A 12,074-nucleotide genomic window follows, 5' to 3' on the forward strand; every position below is an offset into this window, starting at 1 on the left:
TGTTTGTTTGTTACCCTTGATGCCTTTCAATGTGTGTTATTTTGAAATTCTATTAAAATTAAAGACTAGCCTACAGTTTAAGATGAAATATTATTATTGTGTTGCAGATGAAGGTTTGGTTTAAGCAAGACAGGTAAAGTAAATTGGTAATCCCTCCATATTTTAGAGGTTGAATTTTGTCTTTGGAAAAGCAAAAATCTGATCAGTGAACAGTTAGATTACCAGCACTGATGTAACCTGCAGTTATGCTATCATTCATGACATGCATATCAGAGATAAAAGACGGTAATAGTGTTACAGTGTTATAGTAATAAATAATAACAATAGTAGTAAAATGCATCTTGTACGTTTCATTCTACTTGAGATACAAATTATAATAATAATAATCATCTAAAATAGTGATTTCTTTCTTTCTTTCTTTCTTTCTTTCTTTCTTTCTTATTTTATTTAATATTCTGTGTAATGTCCATGTCCAGGATCATATTGTTTCATATGTTTGTAGGAGCTTTAACACATAAAATTGAGATAGCTACAGTTTCCTACTAGTATGAAACAAGCAGAGCTTAACAATAGCCAACTGCAGCTACAAGATAAACTGATGAGCTTGTTCATTGTTTTTAAACTAAATCATTTGCAGTGATACGGTTTTCCTTCATTATAATCTACTTTAGCTATAGGCCTAAAGTGAATTTTTTCAAGTCACATGTTTTTTCTGATAAATTTTAAGTCATTCTTGCTCTTTCCTACAAACAGTACTGTAACCAGCATATATTTGATCAACCTTTGTCGTGCAACATAATATAGAAAGGAAAAAAGTTTGAAAAAGTGTCCTATCACAACTAAAGGAGTCGTTGTCAAAGGTCAAAGGTCAGGGAAAATATGAGCTGTCTGCATTTTACTGACATATACTTCAATTAATATTGTTGACTTGTACTACAATAATGTTCCTTTTGCTGTTTATTTATTCATATAATCAATCAAACATTGTCAGAGCACTTATTTTTATTTCTTTTTTTAAAATTCATTTTCATTTTCAATCTTAGAAATCAAATGTCCAGTTTTAACTCTGTTATAAACATCTGCCATTAATTTCATTGTTGTTTGTTTTTGTTAAAGCAAAACAAAACAAAACAAAGTACCAGAGTGTAGCATCAACTAGCTTTAGTCATTGCAATTTTTTCAGTGCAGCTCATTGTAACATACTCAAATCACTATTTAGATAAATGAAAGCAGCTTCACAGCATTTCAGAAACAGCAAATGAAATGCAGGAATGAGATTCAGATTTCAGAAACATACATTTTTGACTTGGCAAATAAAAACATGTAAGATAGATAAAATATATAAGCTAAGGCAAATATGGAAAAGCAATCTTGATCACAACAGAGTTTGATCAGAAATGTGATCGGCACGGATATTTACATAAAAAAACAAAACGTTACGAAACACAGCACGTTACACATTACACGTATTACGCGAGGTCATCCAAGTTCAACCAGCCCCTTTCTTTAAAGTGAAAAGGTTGTGAAACATAAATTAGTATTGGATATTTTTTTATCACGGTCACACTCTTAAAAAGCAAAAAACTAGGTTAACTTATAATAGTTAAAATAAATTGGTATTCTGGTGGAGAAAAAAAAACCTTTGAAAAATACAAAACTATTAGAACAATTTAGGCATGTTTCCTGTTAGAAAAACTAAATACATGGAACTGTCGAGCCTCTCAAGTTTAATACAAGAACTCCGGCAACCTCACTCACAAATGAATGAGGCACAAGAAACCTGGCCTTGTTGTAAAGTTTGGCGGTTTGCGTATCTTTGGTATATTTGTCAGCACTAACCACTGCATAATATCCTCCTCAATCCTCACATTAACAAAAATCAGTCTCTGTTATAAACAGGTGCTATTCAATTTAATTGTTGTTTGTTTTTATCTAATCTAATTAGAGATCTAGTAATGTCTTATCGGAACTAAAAACATCTAATCTAATGCTAAGCATCACAAATTCAGATTTCTTCTGTATTTTTTAGAGAAATGAATGCAACTGAACTCCCATCATTACTAACGTCTCTGCTTTGTGATAAAGGATTACGTAGCATGGGGAGATACCTCCTAAAACTTTGTGCTCCAATTATATGGAACAGAGGACTAAGGCAACAGCAGAACTGAGATAGAGGATAAAGGATAAACCAAGAAAGGTGCAATGCTTCCATCACTGCATGTGTGTGTTTCACAAAACCCCAGATTATAAATGACATTACAGAGTCGCAGACGTGCAGAGGAGTCAAACAAAGAAAAGTCCCAAAAGTTATCCCTAAAATCACTTTTGAAGGCAGTTGCTGCCTGTTTATCTTGCCCTGTTTCATCATTATCCACATGTGGACATGACAGAATGTAGTGATAAGGAAAGGAATGAGAAAAAAAAGGCAAAACTCTGTGTAGACTCGAGCTTGGGTCCATTCAAACAGACACAGTTGAACCTCAAATATGACTTCGGTATACATGAACTGCTTAATGCTTGCAGCAGCACATACCAGCCATACCAAGATGCTAGTAATGAGGACACCACATTTTCTTGAGACCTGTGCACACAGACGTGAAACCTGAACAAAAGAAAAATAATAATGCAACGACATGACAGTGAGGATTAAAATAGAGGCGTACAGTCCTAGATAATAAACTGCTGTCATGAATCCACAGACCCACTCTCCAAAGATCCAGCTACGGAGTAAATTACAGGCCTCAAATGGCAAGGTCACAGTGATGCAAAGGTTAGATATTGTAAGTTGCAGAAGTAAGATATCGGGTGTGATCTTCCAAGCTTGTTCTTTTCGGATGACCCACATCAGGAAGCTGTTTCCGGACAGGCTGATGCAGAAGAAAATAATAATGGCAGCAGCACAATAGCATTCGAGCGCCGACAGTGGAAAGTCATCCTGACTGCTTTCAGTCTCATTAAAGAATGTAAACTCGTCACTGCTCAAGGCCATTATTTACTTGTTGAGGTCTTGTAAGGAAATAGCTGCTGACCTATTGAAGAAGTAAAGATATAAGGTTAGTTTTTTTTTTAAATATACATAAATGATTACATTTTTTGTTGTGGTTTAAATCTATCAGACAAATCTCGATAAAAACTAATCCAGTCCAGTGTAATAGACACAACACTATACAAACTTCAACAGTGTTGAAAGTTAAAGGTTATGATTTGGAAATCTGTTGTTTGGAGCGACTGTTGTGTTATACTGTAATGTTTATAAGAAATACCATGAGTGCTTTTTAATGTAATAGCAGTTAATTCAAAGTAATCATAATATTTATTCAACATGTAATTTTTGCGCTTGTATCCTATCCCCATCTATTCCTGTGAATTATAATGTGTAGTAAAGGTGAACACAGTGGCATCAGTTTTGTCTAATTTAGACACCGGTTCTTTTCATCCGCCTTCCACGCACTGCTGTCAGGTTTCAGGACAATTCTATAGCACGAAATGCATCTCTCTTCATTCTAATTACACTCAGGACCACCTGCCAAGTGCATGTACATTCATTCTGCTCCTAGAAGGGCTCCCTTTGGGTATCTGCCAAGTCCAGAAGCCACTGCAGCTTGTTGCTTCATGATCACTAAACATTGTAATGTGTAGTTGGGTTTGGGATCCCTACTAGTGAAACCATGATGAAGCTCAACCTCAACCTAGACTTTTAGTCTAATTAAGAGTTTAAGATCACCGTTTGAGGCTTTTCTTTATGAGTCTTTGTGAGGACATTACTGTTGATCTAGCAAAGAAGTGAGAATATATTATTGTTATTATTATTAGTAGTAGTATATACATTAATAAAGTAATTATTTTTAGGCCAACCTAGATAAAGACTAATGTAGCCTAACGTAACAGATCCTATCTTTTAATACACAGCTTGAACTGCTTTAAGTGTTTAAGAGGTTGTGTTATACTGCCTTTTTTGTAGGGCAAACCATAAACAGTCAAAGTGATCAGAATGCTTATTAATGATATTTATTAGAAATATCACAATTCCGTATATATCATGCCTTTAACTTAGAATGAACCACATAAAATGAAATGTGCTAAAGCACTATAATACCCATAAATGGCACATAAACCTATTCTGTAAGAGTTATAGTGAGTCATTAAAAAAATTGTCACAACAAGTGTTATTGTATGCATAGCAACATCAAAATGTTTTTTTTTCATGGTGATGATTTAAGAGTCTATCTATCAGGTGATCCAGGTGATCCAGGTGATCGATATATGCATTTTTTTTTCTCTGCTCATTCTGTTGGTTTTTGTCTTTTGCCCTTCTCCCCCGTCCCTCTTCTCAGCTGTTTCTCTTTCCCTCTTTCTTTCTCCCCTTCTTTCCCCCAGTCAAGTCTGTCCCGTATTCAGTGAGTGAAAATAAAATGAACAATAAAAGGTGAATCAAATGGACCATTACGGCAAGGCTGGGATGGTCAATTTGGTAAAGTAAATCCGTTGGGCATCTTTCTTTGCCTTTAGACAACAATTCTGATGGCAAAAGAGCCAAACGGGACAGGCAAAAAAAAAGAAAAAAAAAAAAAGAGTCTATTTTAACTTTTTTTCCATTTTCATTATCATTCTTGTAATATAAGTTTCACTCCATATTCTTGGATTTTTCATTAAAGTTTTTCCCAAACGTTCCCATTTACACAAATCGACTCCTTACCTTGTGCATGTGCTCATGTGTCAGGCTAGGTCCTGCTCACAGCCTCTCTCAGTGATAGTGTTAATGCACGTAAACTTCACACTAATTTCACTCTAACATGAACTAAAGAAAAGTGCTGTTTGAGCATTTTGTTTTTTCCAGTCCAGTTTATTGTGACATACCAAAATCATTTTGTGGGAACAGAGAAGTGAAAACAGCTTCCTGCTTAAGTTACATCTCTACACAGAGATCAACTCACAAAGAAAACAATAAGCAAATTTAAATTGCATTCAATTGAATCATACAAACATGATTTACCAGAGTTTTGGGGACATAATTTGTTGCAAATTGTGCAAAATATAAGGTTAAAACAACATATTTCATGTTATGCCTGATGTAGCTGTGTAAGTACCAAAATGGGTAACATTTAACTGAGTCCTTGTCCTTGAGCCAGCTCTTATGGAACTAAAAAGTTAAAATCACTAAGGTCACATTCCTTTTTAACCTGAAATAATATACCTTATAAATGAACAAATTAGTACATTCATGTTTAATCAAATGATAGCAATAAGCAACCAGTAATAAAGATAAAGACCCAATCATCAGTAATTTCTGACTGTCAGACAAAAGAAGTGTTAAGGAAAATGATCTGAAAAGTTACAGCTTTATTTATTATAACAAATCTGATGTTGATATAAATTTCAGGTAATTTATCTAATTCTAACACAAAGCATCTAATCCTAATTTCAACTGCAAACTGCACTTACATGATATATAGTCATTCTCAGGTGGAGTGCAGGATCCATCCAGATGAGGAAGCTGCATTAATTTGTCGTTTTTGACCCACTGCAGTTTTTGCTGGTCTTCATACAACCCAGTATCAGTGCTATCGTACAGGTGATTACTAATAATAATTAAATTAGCTTATAAACGAACATGTAGTCAGTTCATTTCACTAAAGACCAGCAGCCCAGTAAGATGGAAAAAATATGTACTACACTGGCTGGTCCACTAGAGGACATCATGTGAGTGTCACACTTGTATCCTTGTAGTATAAGCAGGGGGCAATAGTTTACTGAAAGCTAAAATATCCCTATTGACTAAGCTCCTTCTATACTGGCTAAGATTAAGCTCCTGCTGAAGGCTAATACTTTTAACAAATTAATAAAAGTGTAATTACTCAGGAAACCTGATGCAATACCATGAAAAATAACACCAACAAGTTTTTGTGTTATTCTAGCTCAGTCTGGTCTGGCTAATTTTAGGAGGCCATGTCATTTCAGGTGCTGTTGTTCAAGTAAGCAGCATACATGTATGTTGCTACTTGAACAACAGGGAAAAGGGAAATAACCATGTTTCCATCTTAAACAGGCCAATCCCAGTAGTTACCTCTGCATTCTCTCTGTGTTCATACTGAGTTTGAAGCAGGAAATTTTACATTATTCTTTATGATGAAACTATAATGTTAAAATACCCTTTACCCATTAAATCTGCATACTGTTAGACATTTTAGTTACACAAAGAGTTTCACATTTATTTTGTTATAACTTGTTACACCATAAGATATGGTAAACGACACACTACTAAGCATTGGTAAGGTATTAGTGAATCCCTATTTCATCATTTGAAAAACTGAAAGTACCCTGTGGTTGTTGGTGCTCAGTGTTTCTCTTCCTCTCTTAAACACCTGCTTAGACTCTGATGGTATACTTACATTTCAGAATTCTCTGAAACTCAAATGGGTCATGTTTGCACATTATTTATAAATTTTTGTGCTTTTTCGACTTCCTTTTTGTGTTCTAAAAATAGCTGACATTTTCTGTGGGGGGTAGTGAGTACTTCAAAGTCCACTGAGAAAGTTCCTACTGTGACCCAGCCAGAAAACTTTCAGTTATTTACTAAGATGACACCTTGCTATAATAGTTGTAACTAAAGGGGGAGTTTGTATTAGTTTATATCTTTCAGAGAATGAAATGCAGAAACTGCAGGATATTATGGCCAGGCAGACATCTAACAGGGTTCCTACATTGTAGTGCTTTTATCAATCTGCTGCACAAGATGGTGGAGGAAAGCAAGGCGCTATCATCTTAACACCTTTTTATTTTCCAACATGGTTTCAGAGCCAAACTGCAGCCAAGGGGAGATCTAAGAGGAAAGCACGAAGCACAGCAAGACATAGAGGTTTCCCTGGGAGAAAATAAGCATTTCAAACTAAAATCACGTTAAGGCCAAACTGATCCTTATATCAAACTAGTTGAACAATGTAGTGATGCCTGCATGCAGGAGAGGAGGAGGCAAGGAGAGAGCAAAAGAGGGAAAGCTACAGAGAGTAAGTGAATGAGGAGGATTGGGAAGAGCACCGGACTCTAGGGATCGCAACAAGTTGCCTGAAATCAGTCATAGTCAAAGTCATATATCCTTTATGTTTTTACCTTTGACCTTTAGTTTCACTGATGCAGTTTTATATATATTTAAACTGTCTTACCCACAACTCCTCAGTTCTTCACTGTCTTCACGCCACACAGCGGTTTTTCATCAGCAGAAATGTCAGATAGGAAAGGATTGTGGAATACTCTGATGCACCTGCTGGTGCACCAACTTAGGCACGCATGTCTTTTTACTGACAAAACATTTAAGTAAATTGTTGTAGTTAAGGAAGCATCTCTGAGTTGATTCAAAACAAAAAGAGGATGTCATGGTTATGGGTCAGGTGACCAAGGGTTCTGAGCTTTTGCAATTTCATTACAGATTTTGTGATGTGGGCTTTGTTTGCAGACTCTGTTAATTGTGTGGATGCCTGTTGAGATCCTGTTGAGATCCTATTGAGATCCTGTTTCTCTTTATTCTTTATCCTTTATTATTCTAGTTGCTCCGTTTCTTTGCCGCTTAACTACTCCCTCAGTTTTCAGCCGATTTTCACCATTCAAACGGGTACTTATTACTATTATACTTTTTAAAATATTACACTTTTTTCCTTTAATTTGTCCCATTGAAATGAATGGGAAACTTCCACAATTCTGCTAAAACTTGCTTGTCTTTGAAACCTAACTTCTTCCTCATACTTTCACCTGGAAACTCCATTCAAACTTTAAAACGTTCTCAAATGATTGGGCTATTCCTGTCTGATTCAGCTTTTTCATATCTGTTACCGTTTTTATTTAATGCCTCTTTAAGTTCTCAGTTGCAGCTTTGTGATTTTTCAGAAAATACATGTGTTGCTATGGTTGCTATGCAATTAACTCAGAGTGGACAGTGAAACTTTGTGAATTTTCTCTTCATGTCCAAACAACTTCTTGCTACTCGCTAAATTTCCACTCAACTTCCTCAAATTATACATCAAAACGTAGGTATTTTTGCTGGCTTTCAGAAAATGTCACTATCACTGTTGTGGAAGTTACAGATTTTTATCAAATCGCCTCAGAGCAACACAATGTCTGAAAACTCTCCAAACAAAGTGAATGGGGACTTTGTTCAAAATCACAGCTGGAACTCTCTAATGAGAGACATTTTCAAATCGTCATATGTCCTTAAGTTAAGACACGAGGCTTGTGCCAATTCATCTTCAGACAGTGCTGACACTCAAGGTCGAAGCAGTTTTTACAGTCATCTTACCATTGAGCCATAAATTACGTTTGTTTGAGGGGAGGAAATCTGTCCTCTCATTTTTCAAACTCCGAAAATGAAGCCGTTTCTTCTCTCGTCATATCTCCGCAACCGAGATACAGTCGATTGGTAATGAAACGAATCTTCAGACCAAAGTTTTTGGGTTCAATCCCACCTTGTTCGACATTTTTTTTTTCACTACAAATTAATACACTATCACAGACAAGTAATTCATATTAATAATTTATTACAATTCTGCAAAGTTTTATGATTTTACCAGCTTTTCTAATATGGACCTCAGATTCTTGTTAACAGTCCATGGCAGAAATACATACAAGTACACAGCCTGATGAAGCAGACAGAAGCACTACCTCTGATTGGTTCAGCATTTTCACCTCTTATCAGCACAAATCTCAGCCTCTTCTGCTGTTTTCATTAGAATTTTAAGCTTTTCCAGAAATTCTGCTCATTCAACTCTTTTCAGCAAAATTTTCAGTTTTTTCTGCTTTTTTCAGAAAAAAAATATTTTCAGCAGAAATTCTGCTCATTCAACTCTTTTCAGCAAAATTTTCAGTTTTTTCTGCTTTTTTCAGAAAAAAACTATTTTCAGCAGAAATTCTGCTGATTGAACTCTTTTCAGCAAAAATTCTGCTAATTGAACTCTTTTCAGCAGAATTTTCACCTCAGTAGGGGTCCTACTGCGTTTGGCTTGACATGCGCGAAAGAGAGGCCCTCTTTCGCGCATGTCAAGCCACACGTGCATCTCCTGCGTGTTGTGTCGGTCGTTGTTGTGTACCCTTGCGAATTGTGTAATTTGTACACAACTACATTTGGATAAAACTCCGTGGAGGGTTAGAAACTGTCTCTAAATGGGAGGTCTTCAAAAGAAAAAGTTTGAGAGGGGCTCTGCCACCAACTACATCACAAGAAACAGAGCTCGAAAGAAGTTGCAGCTCAGCCTCCCAGATTTCAGGCGACTTTGCATTCTCAAAGGCATATACCCTCATGAGCCAAAACACAAGAAGAAGGTGAACAAGGGCTCTACAGCCCCAAGGACCTTCTACCTGCTCAAAGACATCCGCTTTCTGCTCCATGAGCCAATTGTTGGAAAGTTCAGAGAGTACAAGATATTTGTGCGTAAGCTTAAGAAGGCTTATGGAAAAACAGGCTGAGGTGATGGGACAGCTCATTACATGGGTGGTGCCATATCAGTTCTCCCATGTTCACCCCGTTGATGTTGATTACAGAGTAATGGCAACATTCACAGAGTTGTACACCACTCTGCTGGGCTTTGTCAGTTTCAGGCTCTACAGTTCCCTCAACTTGGTCTACCCACCAAAGCTGGACAGTAATGGAGAGTCAGAGCCTAAGGAAGAGAGTGAGGATGACTATGCCATGAATTCAGAAAGTTACTTAGAGAAACTGTCAGCTCTGAGTGCCAGTCTGGCAGATGAGGAGGAGGAGGCTCAACTGGACCAGTTTCCCAGTGAAGGGGAGGACATGGAGAAGATGGAGGCTAGGGAAAAGGAACTGAAACAGCAAGAAGCTCAGAAGAAGCTTTTTGAGGGACTCAAGTTTTACCTCAACAGAGAAGTTCCCAGAGAGTCTCTGGCATTCGTCATCAGGTGTTTTGGAGGTCAGGTATCCTGGGACAAGTCTGTGTGCATTGGTAGCACATACGATGTGACAGATGAGACCATCACTCATCAAATTATTGACAGGCCCAGTGTTGGCAAACAGTATATCAACAGATACTACATCCAACCCCAGTGGCTATACGACTGTGTCAATGCCAAAATTCTCTTGCCTGTGGAGGATTATTTCCTTGGGGTGACTCTACCCCCTCACCTGTCTCCGTTTGTGGAGGAGAAGGAAGGTGACTATGTGCCTCCAGAGAAACTGAAGATGATGGCCTTACAGCGAGGAGAAAAACCAGGCAATGAACAAGAGGAGGATGAGGAAGAAGAGGAGGAGGAGGGAGAACAGGAAGAGGAAGAAGAACAAGAAGAGGATGACAATGGTGATGAAGAGGATGATGAAGAGGAAGTAGCAGAAGAGAAAAACCTTAAGAAAATGGAAGAACAAAGATCCCAGGGCAAGTCTCTACATGTCAAAGTGACACCTGGAAAGCTGAAGGTAGAAAATAAGGCACGCTTGGAGCAGGAGGAGAAAGCAGAGGAGAAGCGTCTGGCCATTATGATGATGAAGAAAAAGGAAAAGTACCTCTATGACAAAATCATGTTTGGAAAGAAAAGAAAAATCCGTGAGGCTAACAAGCTTGCTGCCAAGAGGAAGGCTCACGATGATTCAGAAAAAGCAAAAAAGAAAAAGGCCCGAAAATAACTGGTGCCTTCTTCAGACTGACTTTCTTTTTAACTTTGAGACTCAGTGCATTGCAGGTTTACATACCATAAAACCTGAAAGTGCAGTAGAGCTCTGCGTGCTACATGCACTCTAATGACCTCTGCAGAACTTCAAACAGCGCAGGTTGTCACAAATGCTAGTTGTGTGATTATTATTGTAAAAGTAACTGTTTGATCTGTGCTCCACTTTTCTGTATTGTACAATACAACTTCCTGTTTATTTTAAAATCTGTAACCGAAACATTTTACAGTTAAACGGACTGAATTAAACCTGTTACTTGTGATATTGCAAAAGAAAAAGAAAAAAAAAAAAAAGAATTTTCACCTCTTTTTAGCAGAAATTCTGCTGATTCATCTCTTTTCTGCAAAGTTTTCAGCCTTTTCACCTCTTATCACCACAATTCTCAGCAGCTTCTGCTCATTTCAGCAGAATTGTCAGTCTCTCCACCTTTTCTTTGTGAGCAAGAGTTTGGTGCAGTGACATGAGTAGCTGCCTTGAGACCACAAGGTCCAGGTTCAAATCCTACTCAGGGCAACATTTTTTTTTCTTTTTCAGCAGACATCTTCAGCGTTAAGGCATCCACACAGCATTTTCACGGGAAATGCAAATTTTTTCTAGTTCTGTTTGGGTTTCCTTGTGCTTATGACTTTTTTTTATTCCCACTAGTTCCCTATTCTATTATTTTATGTCTCTAGTTTAGTCTGTTTTGTCTGTTAGTTCTCCTCCTGCCCCTTTAGACATCTGTCTGTGTTTTATTCTTTTGTGTCTCCTTGAAGTCTTTCATGTCTCCATGTATGTTTAAGTTTTGTCAATGTCAAGTTTGGGTATCTTGTCTCTCTGTGTTTATGCTTCCTGTTTTATTTTATTTTAGTGAGCCTGTGTCCTTTGCGCGCTGTCCTTTGTCAGAGTATCTGTTGTAGTTCCTTTTTCCGTTGTCCTTTGTGTTTCTCAGTACTAGTGTGTTTCGTCATGCCACCTCATTGTGTTTTTTCGTAGATGTTTAGTTTTCTGTTTTCCCCATTGAGCTTTTGTTTCACCCATTTGGATGTTTGCTGCTTTCGTTCCTTTTTTGCCATCAATCAAATACACAGTTCGCTTTGTTAACCTCTTTCTGCTCATGTCTGCATTTGGGTTCAACTCACCTTCAAATCTAAACACCCTGGAGATTATGACAGAGAAGCTATTAGTTTGCTTAAGAATATTACAACATTTCCAGCACAGCAAACATTGCCTCACTTTTTGTGTCGGGTCTATATTGGCCACAGGTAGATGAAACTAACCCTGCTCAAAAGCATCCAGAATGATCATAACATTTATCCAGCATGTCAGCATACGTGTCCTGTCATCAGTGACAGTTAAAAAATATGAAGTCAACTATATGGAAGAAAAATTAGGAGGCTAAATGGAATTTTAATAAAGTGGAGCAATTTAA

At 37.2% G+C, this 12,074-nt stretch overlaps 1 protein-coding gene and 1 pseudogene across 1 annotated transcript; one reads left to right on the forward strand and one right to left on the reverse strand.

The window, feature by feature from the left end:
- Nucleotides 1-1,036: 1,036 nt before the first annotated feature.
- On the reverse strand, nt 1,037-4,797 carry LOC146553429 (chemokine XC receptor 1-like). The gene is made up of 2 exons (XM_085254722.1): nt 4,697-4,797; nt 1,037-3,029 (listed from the first exon to the last, which is right to left on the reverse strand). The coding sequence occupies exon 2, from the start codon at nt 2,987-2,989 to the stop codon at nt 2,006-2,008; it is 984 nt and encodes a 327-aa protein (XP_085110848.1). The 5' UTR covers nt 2,990-3,029; nt 4,697-4,797; the 3' UTR covers nt 1,037-2,005.
- Nucleotides 4,798-9,147: 4,350 nt separating this feature from the next.
- On the forward strand, nt 9,148-10,927 carry LOC146553430 (pescadillo pseudogene; annotated as a pseudogene).
- Nucleotides 10,928-12,074: the final 1,147 nt, after the last annotated feature.

The sequence above is a fragment of the Mchenga conophoros genome, linkage group LG18 (genome assembly GCF_057382185.1).
Source record: "Mchenga conophoros isolate Kocher_MC1m ecotype Shallow Benthic linkage group LG18, M_conophoros_male_GT1.1, whole genome shotgun sequence".
Classification (NCBI taxonomy): Eukaryota; Metazoa; Chordata; class Actinopteri; order Cichliformes; family Cichlidae; genus Mchenga; species Mchenga conophoros.